This window comes from Babylonia areolata, chromosome 4 (genome assembly GCF_041734735.1).
Source record: "Babylonia areolata isolate BAREFJ2019XMU chromosome 4, ASM4173473v1, whole genome shotgun sequence".
NCBI lineage: Eukaryota > Metazoa > Mollusca > Gastropoda > Neogastropoda > Buccinidae > Babylonia > Babylonia areolata.
Genome location: NC_134879.1, coordinates 6,496,264 through 6,519,809, shown reverse-complemented (window position 1 = coordinate 6,519,809; position 23,546 = coordinate 6,496,264). Strand labels below are relative to the sequence as shown.

Here is a 23,546-nt window from a genome sequence, read left to right as displayed (position 1 = left end):
GATTTCCAAGGAGTAATAACTACAAAAAGATTGCGAACATTGTTTTTGATATGAAGGACAAAAGAAGGTAAGCAATTTTTCTGTCATTGTCTGTACATCAGGTAACAATGCCGAGGGAATACCGAGACAGCTCAGAATAAAAATCGAATCGAGGAAGCAGACGACTTCTTGAGAGAGCCGACGAGCCTCACTAGTCAGCTAAAGCGTGTGACTCGATTTAAAAAAAAATCTTTTTGTGTCAATAGTAAAGGGGAAAAAGAGAGAGATATGATTCGTTTCAAGGACATGTATCGATATTGCCCGTTTTAACGTAGAACAAAACGCGGGGTTCGTGGAACTTCGTGTCAAGTTGTCAGGAGACTTTGACCTCGTTAGGTCGAGCACTGAACTTGTTCTTGCTGATGCAAGTCTTTGTTCCTTTTTTTTTTTAATGCTGTTATTTTCGTACTTTTATCCAGTCTTGCATTTTTTGGGTTTTGTTTTTTGTTTATTTATCCTCTCCAGTTTCCGTTCCAGTCGTTCATTCTTTATCTATGTCAGATCTGCGCAGAGTCAAATAACTCTTTCGTTTACGGCTTAGTTATAATTTTCTTTTTTTTTTTTAGTATCTCTAGTTATTTATTAATTTCTCGTGTGCATGTTAGACTCATACTTTTTTTTTACGTGCTCGTGTTTTTATTTATGTCCAGCGAGAATAAGGCATCAATTGAAAAATATAGGATAGTAATAATTATCGGTAAACATAATGTAGGTCATGGACACACACACAGATATATATATATATATATATGTATATATGTATATATATATATAATATATATATATTCTTTAATGCAGTTGGTACCATCTGGACTCAGCATTCAGTCATACAAAAAACAACAAACAAGAAAACTACAACCAAAAAAACCCCAAAACAACAACAACGACAACAAACAGAAAATTAAATAGAAAACCACATAATACAACTGGAATTAGTTTGAAAGAAAAACAGACAATCTTTGTTTTGGAAAATGAGTAAACAAACGATAAAATCCACACTTGGACATGTTTAGGTTGTGTGTTCACAGTGCCATCCACCCACAAATACACAGAGACAGAAACAAATAACAGCTTTATTCAAGAAACAGTCAAATGCTTAACTCTTCCAAATGTGTTTAGGTTAAGTTTAAATACCATGTGTCACTGGATTGGTTGAACTAAAAATCAGTGGGTCATTTTCAAAATTAATAGGTCAGGAAAAACAATGAACCCATTATTCCTGCACCTGGCACCCCCCTCAGGTCAATCCACACACCCCAAATTTGCAATTGAATTTGTACTTTGTACTTGGTATATGCATGTGTGTGTGCGTGTGTGTGTGTGTGTGTGTGTGTAGATGTGTGCTAATATTTGCTGTATCATGATGAACACGGAAAATACATATGAATTTTGATATTTCTCTCAGTCAAGGAGACCAGCAGGAAAAAAGTTAATTGCCACCGTATTCCACCACAGTTCAATACTGATACTAGTGATGGTGCCATTGTGTAAACATACCTTGTTTTGTTTCCTGTCTCAGTGCAAGTACAAGTTTTGATTTTTTTTTTTTTCATAATGTTCATCTGCAGAGCAACAGTAGTAATGATAATATCAAATATTGTATTTTTCTATGTTTCAAACTGCAGTCGCAACTGTTTTGCAGGATAATAAAAGAAATTACCAAAGCCCTTTTAGCATGACCATTTTTATGATCAACCATTAAGTCAAGTGACTGACTGGCTGTCAAATCTAATGGTTGTTTCAAAATTGTAAGTGTCAGTGACAGAGTATGCTTGACAGTAAGGGATAGTGCCCATGATACTCTTCAGGAATTTATTAGTTTAAATTTAACTTGATATGAATTTGATTATGTTTATTTGAATTTTTCACACCCACACACGTGCACACCCACATGCATACACATCAACATTGTGTTAGTCACTTTGTGCTCTGTGTGGAATAACAAAAGGAAAAGGATGGATAGATGAAGAGGCAAAGGAGGCAGTGAAGGAAAAGCATAAAATGTTCAGGCAATGGAGAAAAAGCAAAAGCGACACTGATCACAAAGCTTACATCAGGGCTCGAAACCAAGCAAAAAAGAAATGTAAAAAATCCAAATCAAAACAAGAAGAAGCCATTGCTAAGGAAGCAAAGAACAATCCAAAAGCATTCTGGAATTTCATTAAAAGCAAGACAACATCCAAATCAGGAATATCAGACATCAAAAAGGAAGATGGGACAAAAACGAAAACAGACCAGGAGAAAACAGAAGTCCTGAACTCATTTTTCCATAGTGTATTCACAGAGGAAGATGTTGGACCACTCCCATCCCCCCCAACCTACAGTTACCTGGAAGAACTATCAGATATAGACATTTCAGAAGAGGAAGTGAGGAAGATACTAACAGGTCTACATACTAGCAAGGCACCAGGTCCAGACCAGATCAGCCCTGTCATCCTGACGCAAGTAGCAGACCTCCTGTCATACCCTGTTACGAAACTCTTCAGAAGGTCTCTAGAAGAGGGGAACATCCCACAGGATTGGCGCCGTGCCACAATCACGCCCATCTACAAAAAGGGAAGCCATGCGGAAGCATGCAACTACCGTCCAGTAAGTCTCACATGTATTCTCTGCAAATGTATGGAAAAAATCATCCGCAGACACACAGTCAAGCATCTGGAGGACTCCAACCTCATCTCCATGGACCAACACGGGTTTGTTAGTGGTAGATCCTGTACGACACAGCTGCTAGAAGTCCTGGACGAGTGGACAAAGATACTAGATGACGGCGGATGCATTGATGCGATTTACATGGACTTCCAAAAGGCTTTTGACACCGTCCCCCATCGACGCCTGCTCCAGAAAGTCGAGGCCCATGGAATCAAAGGGAGAGTACTCCAGTGGATTGAGGCGTTCCTGAGCCAGAGAAAGCAGAGGGTCCACATCAATGGTTGCCTATCTAAAGAAGCTGACGTGTGCAGTGGAATCCCGCAGGGCAGCATACTTGGTCCGTTTCTCTTCGTTATTTTTATTAACGACTTGCCAAGCATTACAAGGTCTCCTGCGAAAATGTTTGCGGACGATACAAAGATGTACGTACGAAGCGATACCCCAGGCTTAACAGACCAGCTACAACAGGACCTGCATAAGTTAGAGGAATGGTCCAACACCTGGCTCCTCAGGTTCCATCCACAGAAGTGCTGTGTCATGAAGCTGGGCAACCAGAAATCTAACGCTAAGTACCAGATGAGGGACACAAACAAGGACGGCACCACTAACCATCTCACACTGGCAGAAACCGAGACAGAAAGGGACCTAGGGGTGACCATAGACAACAAACTAACCTTCAGGAGACATGTCGAACAAGCAACTGCCAGGGCCAACAGAATGGTGGGAATCATAAGAAGAACTTTCAGCCATCTCACAGAAAATACCTTCATTCTGCTGTTCAAGAGCCTGGTCAGACCAATCCTAGAATATGGTCACGCTGTCTGGCAGCCACACCAGAAAGGCCTCTGCAGCGAGATAGAGGACGTTCAGAGACGAGCAACCAAGCTACTGGCCAAGCTCAAAGACAAGCCCTACCCAGAGAGACTGAGAACCCTCAAACTGCCCACACTGGAACACAGAAGATTGCGGGGGGACATGATTGAAGGCTTCAAATACATTCACAAAATGTACAAGACTGATAGGCCACCCCTGACAAAAGCAGACAATCAGCAGAGACAACTCAGAGGGCATTCACTCAAACTGAAGAAGACATGCAGTAGACTCAACCTTAGGGCAAACTACTTCTCAAACAGAATCATTTCAACATGGAACAGTCTCCCAGATGAGGTAGTCACTGCACAAACAGTCAATACTTTTAAGAACAGGCTAGACAACCACTGGAGAAACGAACCATCCGTCTATCACCCGAAATGCCAGGAATAACTGCCCTTAGCCTCCAACCATGCATGCAGTGTGGTAAATACCCAGACCAGCGTACAGGTCTACAGGGACCTACACCGCTGACACAGTAAAGTAAAGTAAGTAAAGTAAAGTAAAAACTTTCAAGATCTTCCCTTTTATTAAAAAGATTTTATTAAAGTTCACATGCAAAATGCCATACTATGACATTGTTGAAGTGAACTTTAGTCTTTACTGCCGTTTGATAGATCTATCATCTTTGCATTTTTAGTTATCAGTGTTGTTTTTCTTCTCAGTAAAGCATTCTCCAAAGCAACTGAAGCAAGTGTCACAGAGAATGACTGATATTTTGTAGGCTTGAATTGTATGTAGAAAAATGTTTGAGTGAGTGCTTGGAACTATGCAGTAGAAATCTTTGACAGTTTGAGCTCTATTTATAATAAAGTATTTTGTGTTGAAGCCAGATATTTGGTTTTCAGCCCCCACCCTCCATCACATTCACAGTGACTTAAAAATGTCAAAAGTTATTTCATCTTGTGCATTCACCCGTGACTCCCCCAAATCCTGTCGTGAGTAATTTGTTTGAAGTTTATAACTGACGGCATCTAGAATACAGAATACTTCTTTTTTCTTTTTTTTCTCTAAAGAGAAATTACAGAGACATTAGTGTTAATTCCCATCATCAGGCTTTTTGAATCCATGAACATGAGACATAAGTAGTAAAAACCTTTCATTACATCCAGTTCAAAGTTTCAAAGCTATTTAGTGTTAGCATTCATAATTCAGTATTGATAATGCTATATTAAGAATGAAAGTCAGTTCAATCCCAAGAACAGATAAGGTCGACACTGTGAAATATGTCATGTGTAAGGCTAAGCACCTGCATTAAATGTATCCATAAGAAATGAAATAACAGAAAAGGAAAATGTATACTAGTGTAATAATGACAGGTCATCACAGAACTGATGGAAAAATATTGTCTTTCCAGAGAGAGATTTGATGGGATTCATTTGAAAGTCAGCAGTATCAGTATCAGTATCAGTATCAGCAGTCTTGTTTTATTGATTAAATTGTAAATCAACAGAACTGTTACAGCAGTAGTGTCACTGAGTGTGTGTGTGTGTGTGTGTGTGTGTGTGTGTGTGTGTGTGTGTGTGTGTGTGTGTGTATGTATGTCACTTTGTGTGTGTGTGTGTTTTTTATGACAAGAAGAGAGTCTGGCTTTGTTAGTTTGTACACATGTATTATATATATATATGTGTATGCATGAAAAATATTTTGAGAATGAGAGATGTGAGAGAGAGAGAGAGAGAGAGAGAGAGAGAGAGGTGACTGGTCCTGTTGGACCTTTGTGTCTGTAATTTTTCTGTGCTTTTTTGTGTGTTTCATGTGTAATAATTATGTTGGAGAGAATGAGAAAGAGTATCTTTGTAAATATGCTTTATGATTATTATTATTATTAAAATAAAAAAGTTATGAATTTATATGATAACAACAGAGACTTGGGTTCCTTACAGGAAGGCTTTGATAGGAGTGCATGAATGGCATAGATTGTTCCATTACCCGTTCCCTTGGCAACTGTCTGCTGCCAGAACTGATGGCGTCAGTGGTGGCATCACTGGTGATCTGATTAAAGGACAGCTGGCCTTCACAGAGACCTCCTTGTGTCAGATCCATTACCTGGATTATTTGGGACTGAGAGAGATAGAGAGAGACCGAGACCGAGACCGAAAAAGACAGTTCAGACCAGGACGAGGATACTTTACATGAAGTACAGACCTTCACCAGTATCAAGTTGTATTTCACCGCTCTGTTACCTTAATTGCAGACTTGCATACAACAAAAAATTACAAGTATTTTTCAGTCACTGGAGAAGAAAGAAAAAGGCCAGTACTTTCCGTACTTACTAATTTAGGCACGAATGCTCTCTTTTGACCCCAGTTAGAATCATTGACATTTTGTCCAAAACATGAGAGAGGAGTATTGAGTTTGAAGACCCTGTCGTCAGTATTATATCGCACCAACCATAGTTTCATTTATACACAGAGCTTGGAAAGTTGAAATTTATGCAACCAAGCATGATTTATAGTCCAGCTTGCCATTTGCTATGACCGTGTATGAGTTTATCTTGATCTTCACACAATATGTACGTACAAGTGCTCTGTTGGTTTCCCTCTCTCTCTCTGCCTTTCTCTCTCTCTCTCTCTCCACACACACACACACACACACACACACACACACACACACACAGACACACAGACACACACACACACACAAATGCATACAGAAATCAAGGAAAAAACAAAACACACAATACAAAAAACAACAAAGGACTCCTTGACTCCAGCTGAATTTGAAACTTAACCATTTTGCAATTTGCAGCAGTCAGACCATTTTGCAATTTGCAGCAGTCAGAGCTTCGGCAATGAAGATCATATAAGATCTGATTATACATAACTGATTCAAGTGATTGCTCATACTTTGTGATATTGGTAATAGTGCCCTGCCCATTGCACTCTGACTGTTACACAACTTACAATCCAAGTTGTATTGACATGAAATGGAATTTGAATTGAATATCTTATAATCAGAACAGTGACAAAAACTGATAGTGCAAAAGCTGCTCTTGATCTGGGAATGAAGGGAGTGATAAAAGGAAGCTGCTGGAATTGGCACCAAACAAAAGTATCTATTGATATGCACAGTCTAATTGATAATTCAGATGATTATTATAAAAAGGGTTTTAAATTTAAAAGCCAGAATTTCTATTACAAAACGTTCACTTTCGTTCAATTCTAAGATAAATGTCAAGAGTCAAAGTAAGCAGATTGGTGCATTGTGAAAAAAAAAAATAGTTATAGTAATTTTTTTAAAAGAGTTCAACAAGGCCCAAAAGATCCACTCTGAACTTGCCAGAAAAATTAAAAGACGGTGCAAATGGACAGTCTTAAATGTCAGTTTGATTGGTTGAATAATGTGTGTGTGTGCAGTCTGGTCCATTATATACAGACATGAAGACAGACCATAAAACAGATCTAGACGAAAATGCACTCCACAATGTTATGGAAGCATATGTAATGAAACTCCCCTACAGATATTATATGGGAGCATATAAAATGAAAGCGAAACTTCCCTTTATTATGGGAACTTATAGTGAAACTGAACCTTTGTAAAGCGCAATGTTGTGCATGACATGCAGGATGGTGTCCTGCTGCTACTTTAGCAATATTGCCTGAAAAAAAAAATGAAAAAAAAGGGTGGGGGCACACACACACATGGGCTAGCGTGACTCATGCATGGCCCAGAATCACAGCATAAGACTTTGATTTGAGCTTTTCTTGTGCAGAATCAAGGTGTATGTGATCTAATCCAGTTACCGCCTGTGTCGCCTAGTTGTCTATCAGGTTCTAGGTACTCCCTAAATATGAGGAGAGTAAATAACATTGGATTAAAAAAAAAATTTCCTCCTGCATGTAGGTTACTCACTCACTGATAAAGCAACAATTTAGGTTACAAAACAGTGAATTACTTATGCACAGTTTGTGCATGCATATAATCTCTGTGCGGGCACACACACACACACACAGACACACACACACACACACACACACACTCACAGGAATAAATTATGTTTGTCTTCATTGATTGACATGCTGTGATTGAAATTTTGACCAATTATGATGAACTACGACCAGGTTGAGCTGTTTCTTTAAAATAATCATTCTGGAAAAAGGGAACCCCTCTTTCTTTCCTTCCCTAACTTGTAAGTCAAGAGCCTGAAGAGGATGTCTGACCAAAATGGTGGCTGCCATGAAATGGGCACTCAGGTACTTGCTAAGTGCTGTGTGGGTTCTGGAGGTTAACAGTAAGTGGCCCACTGATAGTGACACTGATAGTGGTGGTAGCATAAGGGCCCACCTGCTAGAAGTGGAAGGGAAAAAATAACAGGCATTTGTCTGCCCAACATTAATTGATTCTACTGAGGGATTTGCCAAAGGATATATATATATATTATATATAATGTGTGTGTGTGTGTGTGTGTGTGTGTGTGTGTGTGTGTGTGTAAAATAAGTTTCAAATGGTGTTCAAAATGCATAAGTTTGTTTTGGGATTGAACTGTTAATTTTTTTTTATTTTATGAGATTGAATCGTTCCCTTCTGTTTTATTTGGATTACATAAAAATAGTTTTCATCAATAAGTCTATAACTTAAAAATTCATGAGCACACATACACACCCACGCACACACATACGCACGCACGCACGCACACACACACACACACACACACACACACACACACACAGTTAGATGTTTCCACTTCTACAGGTGTGTCAACTGTTCTATTCAATTCCCCCCCCCCCCCTCTGCCCCCCCCTTTTTCTCCACTTGTCTGTTACACTCACCCATCCCACCTCCTCACCCTACTGATTCACACTGATGTGAACAAAACAAAGACATAACATACACAAATATAAATAAATGCTGGCACCTGGAATGCTGAGGACAGTTTTAGTGTGAATGAACTGAAGCTTTGGTCAATGTTACATGTATTTCTACCACTTTAGCAATAGGTCACCCAGGGACAACAGAGGCTCAGACAGCATGGGGCAAAGGTCAGTTGGGGTGAAGATAACCTATCTCTTCACCCATGACCTTGCTGATATAATAATTCCACAGTCAGAGGTGCCTGGACTTCTTCAGTTGTTGGGGACTTTTTAACTCTTTTCTTTCTCTGGGGAAATTGCGAAATAATTAGGCCCCTGAAAGCTTTTTGGCCTGAGTGTGGAACAGGCAGCTTCACAGTTCACTGAGTCATTTATCAACTACTACAAAAACAACAACAAAAAAGATCATACTCATTGTGATTGTGTGTGTGTGTGTGTGTGTTTGTGTTCGTTCTTTAGTTTACCGTCTTTTCACTATCAGTGATATTAGATATTAGTGTGTGTGTGTGTGTGTGTGTGCGTGAGTGTGTGTGTGTGTGTATGTCATTGTGCACTTAAAAGTTAAATTAATGTGCGTATGCCCTGATTTCAGATTTTAAATACTGTTGTTATTTGGTCAGTATATTTTTTAATGAACAGACTGAAAACATTGACTGACATTCATCAGTGTGTGTATGTTTCTGTGTTTGCCTTCGTGTGCTTATGTGTGTTTGTGTGTTGGAGCGGTGGGGGAAAAAGGACAGAAGGATTCTTAGGTATTAAATGTTAACCTGAGGTACTTTTGTAATGATAATATGCTCTCACTTGATGTAGACTTTTACTTTAAGTATTGCAACATAAAATCTGCATAGTATGCATGTATGACCTAAATCCATTCAGTTACACACTGCGTACAAGCAATAATTTTTGTGTTTTGCTTTTACGGTAGTTTTTTTTTTTTTTTAATCAAGTCGAGCTTTAAATTTTTTTAAAATAAATTTTATTATTTTTTTAAAGTAGAACTTCTCACTGACAAAAGTTTGTATTAGAGCTGTTTCCAGTCTTGGGCTTGGAAGTACATGTGGAATCTCTCCAAGAACTTTATTCACAACTGTTACAACTTCAATTTTTGATTTTAGTCAATCACACAGAACATAGATTTAGCAATTTTTATTCACCTGTGGGTGTGCTAAGTTTCAAGTGCATATATATATATATGGGGGGGGGGGGGGGGGGGGTGGCGGTGGGGATTCACATGTACATTGACACACCCATTCCACCCACAACACTGGAACCTTATTTGACATATTTTTAATTTATCACGCCCCCCACCCCCACCCCAAATTTTATTATTTTATTTTTTAAGGACAACATATACCAGAGCTCTGAAAAAGATTGATTTTTAACCATGAGTAAAGACCATATATTGATAATTATGTTATTGAATTTATTCACTTATTTGATGCTCTTCTCTGAGGATGCATGGGCTGCTGAATAAATGATGCATCATAAAATTGTTTGTGTGCACTTCAGACTTCTTAAAACAAATTTTTTTAAAAGACATTATTGAGAGCAGACAAAAGGGTGTAATGAGGAAGCGGTAAAACAGGGTATTGATAAGGAAGCAGGATATGTTTACCCAGAGGCGGACAGCTATTTTAGGCTGATTAAATTCACTTGAGCACATAAATACTCCCTGGCTTGTCTCCTCCCAAATGTTTTGAAGTTCTTTCCTGTTCAGCACTTCATGTTTTTACTTACAGATGATGAACATCTTGTCTCAAAACAAGTCTGTGTATCTTAACAAGACAGTTTTGGTATCACTGTCATTCTATTGTAATTATTATTTAGCTTTTTTGACATCAGTCATTAATGTTGACAAACAATCAGAATACTTTTTCATGGAAATCTTGGATCTGTCTATCTATCTACCTACCTACCTATGATCTATCTGTCTATAGAATTTTCTATCGATTAATGATCTGTCTGTTAATTATAAATACCCCCCATCTGAACAAGTAATAACAACATAAATAAAAAAGATAAAGCTTTATGTTAAAAAAAAAAAAGTTACAACTTCCTCAACCCTGCTTTGTTGCAGAAACTCAGAAAAACGCAAGGAAAAGTCCAGGGATGCGGCGCGCTGTCGCCGCAGCAAGGAGTCTGAAGTGTTCTTTGAGCTTGCTGACAGCCTGCCCTTGCCTGCCTCGGTCACCTCCCAGCTGGACAAGGCGTCTGTGATGCGCCTGGCCATCAGTTTCCTCAAAGTGTGCACAGTCCTGGAAGAGCGCAAGTGGCCAGGTGAGTCTGCACTCGGCTGATGGTGGTGGCTGTGGGACCCAGTATCTGTCTGTGTGTGGTGAGAGAGTGTGTGTGTGTGTGAGTGTGAGTGTAAGTGCAATGGCATGTGTGTGCTTTTTTTTTCCATCCTATTTTTTCTGGTCATTGATTGGTGACTGTGTGAGATAAACTGTTAAGTTCAGCATGTGTGCGTTTTCTCATTTCCATGATCTTTCTGTTTTTTTGGTAATTGATTTTCCTCAGAGTTAGATGAGAATGTTCACCATGTAATGATAACTAAACTCTGTGTCTGTTCCTCTGTTTGTGTGTGTGTGTGTGTGTGTGTGCCTTTGTGTCTATACATGTGTGTGTGTGTGTGTGTGTTTGTGTGTGTATGTGTGTGTGTGTGTGATATCTCTGTCTTTTGAATTGTTATGAGAAGGACCTGATCCCTGTCTTTTTATAACAAAAGCCTGGGCTTGTGACCCACACTTTCCACAAGGCCATCACTCCTTTGGCATTGGGCGTTAGTCAGGAAATGCCCATATTTTGGACTGTTGATGTTTTGATCTGAAACTTATGTGCACCCATGTTCACACTTTTGTACCTGTGCACTGCATGCGTGAAGATTGGCACGTCCTCGCTGAGTGAGAGAAAAGGGATGAGTTGACGGACACATGAAAAATAGCCTGCGGCACACGTGCATACACACACACACACACACACACACACATTACAGTCTTTCTGGTGTAAACGTGTGCAGCATGGACAGTGAAGTTTATTGATGAATAATTTTTTAGAGCCATAAAGAAAGCAGGATGATGTATTTTGGTTCATGGCATGTTTGTCTGTGAATCTGTCTGTCCATGACACCTCAAGTGTCATCATAACTTTTCACTGAACCTTTGATGCATTTTATTTAAACTTTGAACATAAAAAAAATGTTTCTCTTAATCCAACATGTTCAATCCATGAAGTCAGAAAATTCTCATCTGTCACTGTTTGACAGAGTTGTGCCCCTTAGAACTAAAAGTTTAGAAAAATACCATGGAGAGTTATTTCCCTTTAGATTTAGAATTCACCTCTGCCTTAAAAAACAATAAAAAAAACATTATAAATATTTTTTTTTATTGTGAGTTGCAGTTTTTATTGATTCCATTTAAACAACAAATGAATTAGCATTCTGAGATAACGCATGAAACTAAATGTGAGAATTTACTCAATTTGTCCACTTTTTGAAAAATGTTGGTAAGAATTTTGGTGTTAGGAACTGGGCCCACACAGGATGATACAGTGTTGTGCAAACATTTTTATTTCAGCTATTTCAGCACTGTAAAGATTGTGCAAAACTTTGCACATGCAAGATTTTTTGCAATATTTTTCAGGTTATTAAAAATTTTAATGCAAGATACAAGAAATATTTTGCCTCACATGACAAAATAGTGCTTGAAAAGTTGTGCCCTTTTTCTTTTTGTTTACACCTCATTGAAAGGTTGAGCAGCCAATTTGATAAATCTGGATTTGATGCACTCTCTCTTTCCTCCCACCGTTCTCTCTCTGTCTCCCTCCCTTTGCCCATTCCTGTTTCTTTTCACCTATTCTCGTTGTATATATGCATGTCTGTGTTCATCAGTCTGCCACCTGAGAAAGTTCCAGGGTGTGCACTGTGTGAAATTTTCTCTGTTATAGACTTTGTCCTTTTGAGTCAGTTACAGTTTAAAAATCATTACATGATATTGGGCAAAAAGATTTTATGGTCAGTGGACTCAGTAAATGCCACAGATATGAATTACGATTTTTTTTGTTTTGCCACAGGTAAAACTAGGAACAAAGTGTGTGCCTTGTAGTTGTAGAAATGGATGTCCAACATAACCTTGTCTTATTTACACAAAATGTATAATTTTATTTTTATTTTTTATTTTTATTTTTTTATAGAATTAAGATAGGGCATCCTTTTTTTTCCTTTTCATTTTTTTTGTTTTGTTTTGCATATTACATCATGATCATGATGCATACATGGCGTATAAAACTGGCTATTAAAATGTGTCAGTCTGGCTGGTTGAGCTGGGTTTTGCCTTGCATAGGAGAATGGGCTATCTGTATGATGGAGGATGAAGCAAGTGTATTGTAGCAAGACTGGGTGAGGGATTCAGTGGGAGGGGAGGGGAGAGGGGAGGAGGGGAGGGATGAAAGGGCAAGTGAGCAAGCAGAGATGTAATGGGAAAGGGAACTATGGAGGGTTACACTTGAAACTCATGTCAGTTGTCAGGAGGACCACAGTACTTTGGGAAGAGGGAGGGCAGGGGTTAGGATGAGGGGAGTTTTTGTTGCTGAAGTACAAATCCACTGGCAGTGTTATGAATTTTGGCTTTTCCCATCCCACAGAACTGATTTCTCACCTCTTTTTTTATTTTTATTTTTTTTACATGTATAAATTTTTTAAATTTATTTTTTTTATTTTTAACAGTTTACTCATTTTTATTTCTTAGTTGATACATAATGTATATTCATTTATCTAGATATGTTCTCATCAGCTATAGTACATGTATACATATAGTGATATACAGAGGAAGACCATTTACATCATGAAGTTGCAAATATGTGCATAGATATGTGTGTGTGGGAGAGAGAGAGAGAGAGAGCGAGAGAGAGAGAGAGAGAGGGGTGGGTGGGTGGGTGGGAGAAGAAGGTCAGAGAGAGAGCTTTCTTTTAAATTCTGCTCTTTTCTAAAAAAACAAACAAACCCACCCCTGTTAATTATAAAAGTTGCTTTCTTTACTCAGGCATGTCTCCTTTGTATGGCTGCAATCATAAATAACTGACAGTTAAAAGCACTTCCAGTTCTGCTTTTAAAGGGTTGTAGGATTTGCTTGGTGATAGGATGTTGTTGTTTTTTCTCCCGAAGCTTTAAGCTGTAGAACTCCCCCCCATCATTTTTTTTAGGTTCCTCTCATTGTATTCTTCACTGGTTTATTCGTGTCTGCCCCCAGCTCCACTAATTCAGAACATTAGTCTTTTCTTTGTGTGTTTCTCTTTTGTGTGCCATTGTTTTTGGGGGGTGGCTGTTGTTTTATTGTTGTTTTTATTTCTTTCATTTCTTTCTTTTCTGTTGCATCATCCTTTTCTCAGGTTTATATTTCTTTCTTTTGACTATTTCTGTTTTTGTTTTTTTTCTCCCCTTATTTCATTCTTTGTTTTCACCTTCTTTTATCCCTTCTTCCCTTGCCCCTTGTTCTTCTTCTTGTCTTTTTTGCTTTATGTCTTAAAGGTTTTCTATCATTCTGTGTGTATCTAGATCGGTTTACCGCATGGATTTTTATGTTAATGTCATGTATACAGTATAGTCATGATTCTTATCCATCAGCAGTTTCTCTGGCATTGGATGAAAGTTTGCTTTTCTTACAACTCAGTATTGGCAGGGATGTTAGAGGAGGTTGCAAGAGATAAGAGGAATTGGAAAATTGTTACAGTTATTTTACAGGGTCTTGTCTAGATCCTTGTCTTTTAAGTTCTATTTGTTTTTTTTAATAATATTTTTCTGTCACTGTTTCATTCATTTTTTTTATGGTTACGTAACTGTTCAGTATGTGAATTTATTAGTTGGGATAGATTTTTGTGTTTGTATCGTAGTTTAAGTTGTAAGCTGGCAAATTTGTGGGTTTTGTTCTTTCAAGTCACTCAGAATCAGAGAGGATGAGTGTGGGTGATGGGAGCTGGGAAGAATCAAGGGATAAGGAGCAGGGGGGCAGCCAGGGAGGGGTTTGGGATGTGGAGGGATAGGGAAGGGATATGGTTTAACTGTGCTTTCGTTGTCCTTGGCAGGCTGAAATTCAGCTTGTGCTGCTAATAGAGCTGTCTGGTGTGTGGAAAGTGGAAAGAACACTTTACAAAGCTTCTAAGGAGCTGAGCTTTTGTGCAGTGTGTGTGTGTGTTTGTGTGTGTGTGTGTGTGTGTGTGTGTGTGTGTGTGTGTTGTGTGTGTGTGTGTGTGTGTGTGTGTGTGTGTGTGTGTGTGCTGTCACTGAGAGAGAGTAAACCTCTGTGTGTGTGTATGTGTGTGTGTGTGGAAAAAGGAAACTGCAGGGTGTGGCCTCCACCTCTCATACTGCCGCCTCTGTCTGACCACAGTGTAAAGTACAGCTGGCAGTGTGTGAGAATACAGGCTGTGAGTGTTTCCATTCAAAGACCCCCACAAAGAAAATTAGAAAGAAAAAGAGAGTATTGCAGTTGTATACCTGTGACAGGGCACCGGAAGTAAAGTTTGTAAGCTGACTCTAACCCACAAAACCTCTTCACCCTTCACCTGTCCCCAGGTTTTGTGAAGGGTTTGACAACACCACTGAGGAAAATTGGGCTAAAAAAGACAAAAAAACTAAAGGGGGTTGTTGAAAAAAAAAAAAAAAAAAATCAGATGAGGGTTGGAAAGGAGGGCACAGACTGACAGAGGGATGGATGTGGGAGGGTGTGTGGAGAGAGAGAGGGAGAGATTGATTGATTGATGATTTATTGTCAAAAGCATTTACAGCCATTTTGACAAGGGGGGATTACAAAAAAAAACTAATTAAGCAAATACCACGAAACACACACCACAACAACTGTACGCAAGAAAAGGGTACGGAAAAAGAACAAAAGAGCAAACAACATGTGGACCATCCACGGTCATAATTCATTTGCTTATATAATAATTAGTGAATCCGTTTATTCATTAGCATTAGGGGTCATCTGTATATAATTACGTACCTTTTACTTGATTCTTTATACCGTCTGCCCATTTTCTAGTGCTTTCTGCCTACAGTTAAGTGCTACGGTAAGAAATTTTGACATAGCTGTTACCATCACTTCGTTCTTGTTTTTTAGCACGTGTTGCATGCGAGTCAAGTCATCAACGGGACTTGATTCTATGTTGAATGGATATCTGTTTCGGATGTGTGCATATGCAGGACAGTGGAATAAAACGTGAATTTCGTCTTCTTTTTCGGAGCCGCACATTGGGCAAGTGCTGTTTGCCTCAGCCTCAGTTAGACACCATACCTTATGGCTCCTCAGTCCGCATGCTCTAAGGCGGAATCGTGTAAGGGTATCTTGGAATTTCTTGGTGGTAATAAATGACAAGTATTTTTCTGCGCCAAATGTATCTTTAAACGAGTAGTGCCAGCTGTACTTTTCATTGTGTTCTATTTCTGAATGCCAGTTTTGTTTGTAACAAGAAATCAGTCTATCTTTGAAAACTGCTATGAAGTTATTTTCATACCCTACACCTTGGCATAACCATACTATGCCAAAACCATTGTCGTTCAGAATTTTCTGTATTTTCGATACCCAGTTACTTTTTCCTAGTTCATTTTGTAAATGGAGCATTTCATATGTTTGTCTGCTAATTCTAGTTAAAGGCAGTTTTATTAGTCTGAGCCAATATTTAACACATTTCACTGCAGTTCTAATAAAAAAGAGGATACCTGCCTGTCTCCCCATACAACAGCTTATTTGATGAGTGCATAGGCATGTTTAGAAACCATTTAATTGAAAATGTATGCACCTTTTCTATCTGGCTAATAGGTCCAGGTTCTAGACCCCAAACTTCAGAGGCATACGTAAGTATGGGTTCTATTTGGCTGTCAAATAGTTTCCAGAACAGAGCAGGACTGATAGAACCAAGGCGTTTCATGGCGTTGAGGATTTCTATTACTCCTCTTTTACTCTTCCTGCACGGTTCGTCAAGGGAAGTAGTGAGGCAGAGTTTAGTCATGAATGTCAACCCTAAGTATTTGTATACATTTGTAACTTTCACTTCAGTGTTACCATACAGCCACTTTTCACTTGACGACAAATATCCACCCATGCGAAACACTACAATGTTTGTTTTAGCTAAATTAACTGTAAGACCTAAGCGATCAGCTTCATGATTTAAAACATTCAGTTGATTCTGCAGGCCTATAGGGGTGCTTGACACCAATATCACGTCATCTGCAAAAAGCAATAAGAAGATTTCTACAGCATTAGGTATCATTTGGATGCCATGTTTGGTGTCATATACTGTACCATGTCAAACTGATGCAAACTAGGCCTATTGGTTTGCTCTGCTTGGCCAAATTTCGCGCGGCTAACAGTGAAAAGATGGGCCCGCCCGCTCTCAGCCAATCAAACGCCTCTAAAAGCTATAAGCGCTGAATCATTTCCTTTGGCCAAGGCTCTCCACGCCATCTTGTCAGGTTTACGCTCTGTCTCGTCTTACGCTTTTTTCGGCTATTAAGCGTATCCTTTTGGCCTTATTTTGTTGCATGCGGCTTGTGTTTATTGTATTCTAACATTCTGTGTACTCGATTCGACTCGGCACCCTCGATTCGTTCGTTTTTTTCTGCCTCTAAGTCGATCCTGTCTTTCCTTTCTCTGTTGGGGGTCGGATTTTCACTGGGTGCCTAAGCGCGGGTTCCATGCCTCGTGTGCCATACCACGAAGGCAGGGATCATGACGCTGGGATTGAGACTCGGCAAGAGACTCTCCCAGGCCCGGAGCTCATGATTCCTCCCGATACGGACCGCGGCGATGCATCGTTAGACGCTGATCGCGGAGGCGACTTTCGTACCAGTAAAACGGTCATGAAGGGGACCGTGGGGAAAGAGGTACGAGCGTCGCCTCCCGAGGTGTCCCAGCGCGAGGCAGGGAGAGGCGGGAATGGCAAGTCCTCTCCTGGCTGTGGGGACTCGCAGCTAGGCGCGAACTCCCAAGGGGAGGCCGCGCACGGCCATTACCCGGGTCCCCACTCGGAGACGGCCCTCACAGGCCCCATTGTTGTTCCCCCTCCTCCCTTCTCTGTCGACCCCCCTCCCCCACCTCCTTTTGGTGGGGGAGAAAAAGTTGGTTCCGGGGGGGATCTCTACTTTGCCCACCCCGGGCCAAGCCACCCCAGTCTCCCCACGGGAGGGGATTCGGGGCACGTGGCAACCTGCTCTGCAGGTCTTCCCGCTATCCGGCCGGTCTCCCCTGCTGGGGGAGGCCCGCGCGTGTCAGGCGGTTCCGTGCAGTCAGCCCGCTCGTCTGCGAGCGGGACTGACACCCAAGTCGGACCTGACCTCCCTCCGACTTGGCCAGGTTTTTCCCTTCATGGAGGTCAACGCGCCAGTGACCCTTGGGGTTCGGGTCACAGTATGGCTGGTGCCCACGGGTAGTTTCTCTACTGGGGTGCACCTATGGTGCATGCTGGGTTGCCGGGAGTACCAAGGGCCAGCCCCTGGTCCGCTCCCCACCCGACCCAACCCAGCACATCTCACAGGGTGACACACACAGCCCGGACAAGTGGGATCGACTCCTTGTCGGTCAGGTCGAGTTCCTCGACCAATATTGCCACTCTGTCCACAAATCGGGTCTCTGTCAACCCACAGGTGACCTCCACGGTCACAACGGCCTTCTTGTCAGGACCGACGGCGGCTGAGGGGCCCTACTCGGCCCGGGGGAGCCTGTGGTTCCCACCTGCCCAGCCCTCGGTCCTACAGTGAGATGAGTGCGTGTTTGTCCCCTCACAGCACCCGTGGGTCCCTCTTGCATCTCAAGAGGGGGCACCCACCATCCCAAGCATGGTTGGACCTACGGTCAACACGCTCCCCACCCGCTTCAGGTGTCAAGGACATAACGGCGGGGCCATGGTCCCGGCTCGGGATCGTCCCAGCTCATCCCGCTGGGCTGACCACAGCTCACAGGACGCCCCAGTGGGTACATCCACTTGGGATGGCACCCAGCAGGGGATGGACTGTGAACAAGAGTGGGAGCCCATGTCTTCGGATGAGGACGAACAAGCAGATGAGCACTCTTCGCCCACATCCCAGGGGGGACAGATTGAGCCCGCGCCTCCCTAGGGACCAGCCTGAACCAAACTCGGACTTTGCCGAGCTCGAACTGACCCTCCCCAATAGGGTCACGTATGCCGAATCAGTCCCTCAGGCTACTTTGTTACCCTTGACCCTCCTTACGCCATGTGACTCTAACTCCAGAACCACAAGGCGACTCAGAGTGCCAGAAATGGTGTAGGAATGGCTTAATAAGCCAACCCGCACTGTCAGGGGTGCTGCTTCCATCCCTCCTCCAGGCAGAGAGTCCCTCTCTGCCCCGGGCGCCTTTTCCCTGGGAAAGTTCCTTAAAGATTCCTCCAAGGGAGGGGTGTGGTCCTGGTACACACAGGTCCACCCTGCCTACAGCGGAGCAGAGCCCTCCGCACAGGACAGGATGTTGGTCTCACAGCGCATCACCTTCCCCACTTCAGCTACCCTATCCTTTAAAACGTTAGCAGAATGGGCAAATTGGCCCGCCGCTGCCTCCTCGAGGTTTCCACGGCGTACACCTTCGACGCGTTCCTCCACAGGGCCAATGAGCTGTGGGAACAGTGTCCGGTTAATCAGGACACGGGGTCTCCTTCCTCTGTCCCGCCTGGCCTCTTCACAGACCAGAGGTTACACGCTTTTGGCAATAGGGTAGCATCTGGTCTCACGGCAGCTGCAGACACAGCTACCAGCCTTCACTTCAATACTGTGCTAGCATGGCGTGATGCCATTCTCAGCCTCTCTAACATTCCTGTGGAGGAGAGGGCTGCCCTGCGGTCCATCCCAGCACAGCAGCACTCCCTCTTCGGCCAGTTCCCACCCCATTTTGTCAGCCACAGGGCAGAGACAAACAGGGAGGTGGCCTCATATTTGGCCCACACCTCTCATGGGCTCCAGGGTTCTATGCCATTGAAGAGACCGGCCACCAGGGCCCCTCCATATACCACGCCGCCTAAGTCAAAGCAGCGTGTGCAGAATCAGTGGCAGAGGAATAGACCACCTTATGTCCGTCCAAGCCGATCGGCCATGCCCAAGGCCAGAAGGCAGCACCCCCAATGACTGGGCCCCGATTCAGCACCGCCAGTCGTTCAGCCCCTCCAAGTAGGAAACTTGTCCCGGCATGCACATCAGTGGCGTGCTCTGGGACTCAACGACGGGATTATGTCGGTGCTAGAGTCGGGGTACATGCTGTCTTGGGTGGAGGACCGCACCCCTCTAAGATCCACTCCTCCTCCTTAGGTGCCCAGCTCGACGGAGCAGGAGAGCGTCCTAGAAAAAGAGATATCGCACCCACTCCTCATGGGGCTATATCTCAACTCTCGGACCCGGGCCCCGGTTTTTTACGGCTGGTTGTTGGTGATTCCAAAGGTCTTGGGAGGGTGGAGACCAGTTTTGGACTTGTCCCCCCTCAACAAATTCCTCCCCAAAATCAAATTCAAGATGGACACACAGGCACAGATTCGGGAGACCATCCAACAAGGTGATTGGCCTACCTCTATCGATCTGGAAGATGCTTATTTTCATATACTCATCCATTCGGCATCCCATCGGTACCTGAGGTTCGTGTGGAGGGACAAGGGGTTCCAGTTCCCGGCCCTCCCATTTGGTCTGTTCCTTGCCCCTTTCCTGTTTACCAAGGTGGTGCGGGAATTGGTGTCCATCGTCCGCTCGGAATCCTTTTGTCTCTGTGTGTACCTGGACGACTGGCTTATCCTGGCCCAGTCGCAGGCCCTGTGCCTGAGTCATACGGCCAGACTTCTAGACCTTTGCTCCCAACTGGGCTTCCTCAGGGACCAGCAGATATGCGATCTGTCCCCACGTCAGTCCTTCGACTTCTTAGGGATGAGATTCGACACGCGGTCCATGATAGTCTCTCTGGCGCCAGATCACTGGGACCATCTGGCAGGTTTCCTCAGCCACTGGCGCCACTCCTCCCAAGATACAGGATACTTTCTTCCCTCTTGGGGATGATGGAGTCCACGGCACCTCTCATTCCCCTGGACAGGGTTCTGAAGCGCCCTCTCCAGAGGGCACTGAGGTTACGCCGGTCCCAGAGCACTCAGCCATGGGATACCCAGTTATGTCTGGGCGAGTGGTTCCTCGAGGTGGCATCAGAGTGGTTAATCACCCCCCTTCGGACACAGGGGGTGCCCATAGCCCCACCTACTCTTCAGGTGGCACTCTTCACAGACGCCTCCTCCCTGGGCTGGGGAGCCCACATGGACTCACTCCATGCAGCAGGGACTTGGTCCCCGGAGGAGCGCCAATGCCACATCAATGTTCTGGAACTGGAGGCAGTTCGCAGGGCTCTCCTGCACTTCATGGGGGAGGCCACTGGCAAGACCATCCGCTTGTTCACGGACAAGACGACGGTCGCATGTTATGTGAACAAATGGGGGGGAGCGCACTCGGCAGACCTCTCCATGTGGACCGAGGCTCTCCTCCGTTGGTGCCACAGCAAGGGCATTCCACTTTCAGCGAGACACTTAGCAGGAAAAACCAACATCTTGGCAGATGCTCTCAGCAGGTCCAAGAGTGTCAAGAGTGCACCCTGGACAAGGACAGCCTTCAGTGGGTGTGGGAACAGTGGTTTCGGCCGATGGTGGACCTTATTCAACAAGAGACTTCCCACTTACGTCTCTTCGGTTGCCGACCCAGGCCATGTTTACCCATTTTTGATAGTTCAATTGCTAATTCATTGATAAGAAAAGAAAATAGCATCGGACTAAGTAAACAGTCATGTTTAACTCCTCTTGGACAATCAAAGAGATCAGAATACAAACATTTGTCACGCACACATGCAAGTACAGAAGTATAAATTCCTTTCACAGCTTTGTATAAATGCCCGTGTATACCCGATTTTCTTAAAACATCCCATAATATATTTCTGTCCACCGAATCAAAGGCCTTTCTAAAGTCCACAAACGCAATGTAAAGCTTACTATTATTCTGTAAATATTTCTGTACAAGTCCATACAATGTAAATATGTGATCTACTGTGCTGTAGCCCGCCCTGAAACCTGCTTGCTCTTCGACTATCTTTTCCTCTCTTTCTGCCCAAGCTGTTAATCTTTTGTTCAGAATGTATGTATACGCTTTGCTTATAACACTGGTCAAAGCTATCCCACGATAGTTGTCAGGTATATTTGGGTCCCCTTTCTTATGGATTGGCACGATTATTGATTTGGACCATTCTTTTGGGAATATTCCATCTTTGAACAACCGGTTAAAAAGTTGAACAAGGAAGTCAATGACATCATCGCTGGCATTCTTTAGCATCTCACTGACGACTTTATCACAACCAGCGCTTTTACCCGCTTTAAGGTTTTTGATACTGTCTATAACCTCCTCCTTTGATATATCATTATCAAATATAGGCTCTGAGCTTTCGTTAGCTTGGTCATAGTCATCAGGAATGTCATCCTCACGGTTGTCATCTAAGTTACTGAACACCTTTGAGAAATGCTGATACCACTGTTCGCTTGTTATCTGGTTATAAATTACCGATTTGCGTGTGACTGTTCTTATTGTTTGCCAAAATTTTTGTGAGTTCTTGAAATTTTGCTTTAGTTTGGACAGTCTTTTTTCGTTATATTCGTTTTTCTTTTTGTTCAGCAAACGTTTATATTCCTTCCTTTCTGTGACATAAGACTCCTTATCTACTTGTTTATCTGTTCGTCTATATTTCCTCAGCTTTCTTTTCACTAATTTTCTTTTCTGATCACATTCATGGTCAAACCATGCATTAGACTGTCTATTCTTGCTACTTACAACTTTTATCATGCAAGCAGCTGCTCCGTACAACGCTTTTGTCAGGATATCGACAGATTCATTTACATCAGATTTCATAACCTTTGCCGCGTTATTTAGATATTGTTTAAAGGGTGTCGATTGGAGTTCTTCCCGATACGCTTGTAGCAGATCATTTGACCAAACAATTTTCTCTTTGAACCGCTCTGAGTCACCTGTATTATTCTCCTTTCTTGCTGTATCATACCAGAGCAATTCAACTGGCGAATGCCAAGATTCCGTGCGATCAATAACTTTTACATCACATTTACTAGAAAACAGACTTTCGGAAATAATAAAATAGTCGATAACGCTACTACCATTTGGTGAAACATATGTAAACTCTCCTCTACTATCCCCTGCACAAAATCCATTCAAAATGACACAGTTTAACATGCAACATAAATCCAGCAGTGATCGACCAAAATTATTGACAGTACAATCCTTAGAATATCTGCAAAAATTATCTTCACAATCAATAGACTTGCATCCTGGTGAGTAGTTTTCCATGTTCAAAACTTCGGCCTGTTCATTACCAGTTCTTGCGTTAAAGTCACCAAACATGACAAGATACAAATCCTGTTTATCCATTACTTGCATAATACATTCCACGAGAATCACGATGCCATCTTTCAATTCAAGAGAATCATACAGATGGCCATTTTCAGGGACAACATAGCAAGCAATTAGCATTACATCTTTGTCTGCATTAAACACACATTTATCTATTTTTATAGCAATAGTGTTGTTAGCATTCATTTTGATATGTTTAATGAAATCACGCCACTTTCTTTTAACCAAGAGCAATACTCCTCCTGAATGTCTACCATGCCTTGATAGTTTAATTGCTGGTGCAGTGAACTTGATGTTGTGATCCGGAAACAAACCGTCGAAATTAAAGGAGCTATCTGCAAAAGTTTCTGTCAAGCATGAGAGAGAGAGAGAGAGAGAGAGAGAGAGAGTGTTGTGTGTGTGTGTGTGTGATTGAATTAATGAATGAATGAGTGAATGAATGAATGAATGAATGAGTGAACAGACTAAAGTAAGACATTTTTAGTTTTTTTAGGGTAATGCTTGAGATCATTACAAAAGCATCAGTGTCTGAAGGCAAGGAGAGAGAGGGAATGAGAGAGTGAACGCATGAATGAATCATGTTCAAAGAAAAGTATTTGATTCAATTAAAGTCTTAACTCCCGAGAGCAAGGTTTCGGGTGCGCATGCGCACTAGAGCCTATCCATAAAAGGGAAAGGGGCGGAGTTTATCTATAAAAAGCGCGAGCACGTGTCCGGTAGGTTAGTAGATCGTCATATTTCTC

At 42.3% G+C, this 23,546-nt stretch overlaps 1 protein-coding gene across 1 annotated transcript in view; it reads left to right on the top strand.

The window, feature by feature from the left end:
* LOC143280806 (hypoxia-inducible factor 1-alpha-like) overlaps positions 1 to 23,546 on the top strand; it is a 62,532-nt gene that overhangs the window by 81 nt on the left and 38,905 nt on the right. Inside the window, exons 1-2 of the mRNA XM_076585494.1 lie at positions 1 to 67; positions 10,453 to 10,652. The exon at positions 1 to 67 is cut by the window's left edge and continues 81 nt beyond it. Coding sequence (XP_076441609.1) covers positions 51 to 67; positions 10,453 to 10,652 — 217 coding nt within the window. The 5' untranslated portion in view covers positions 1 to 50. The remainder of the gene's footprint in view (positions 68 to 10,452; positions 10,653 to 23,546) is intronic.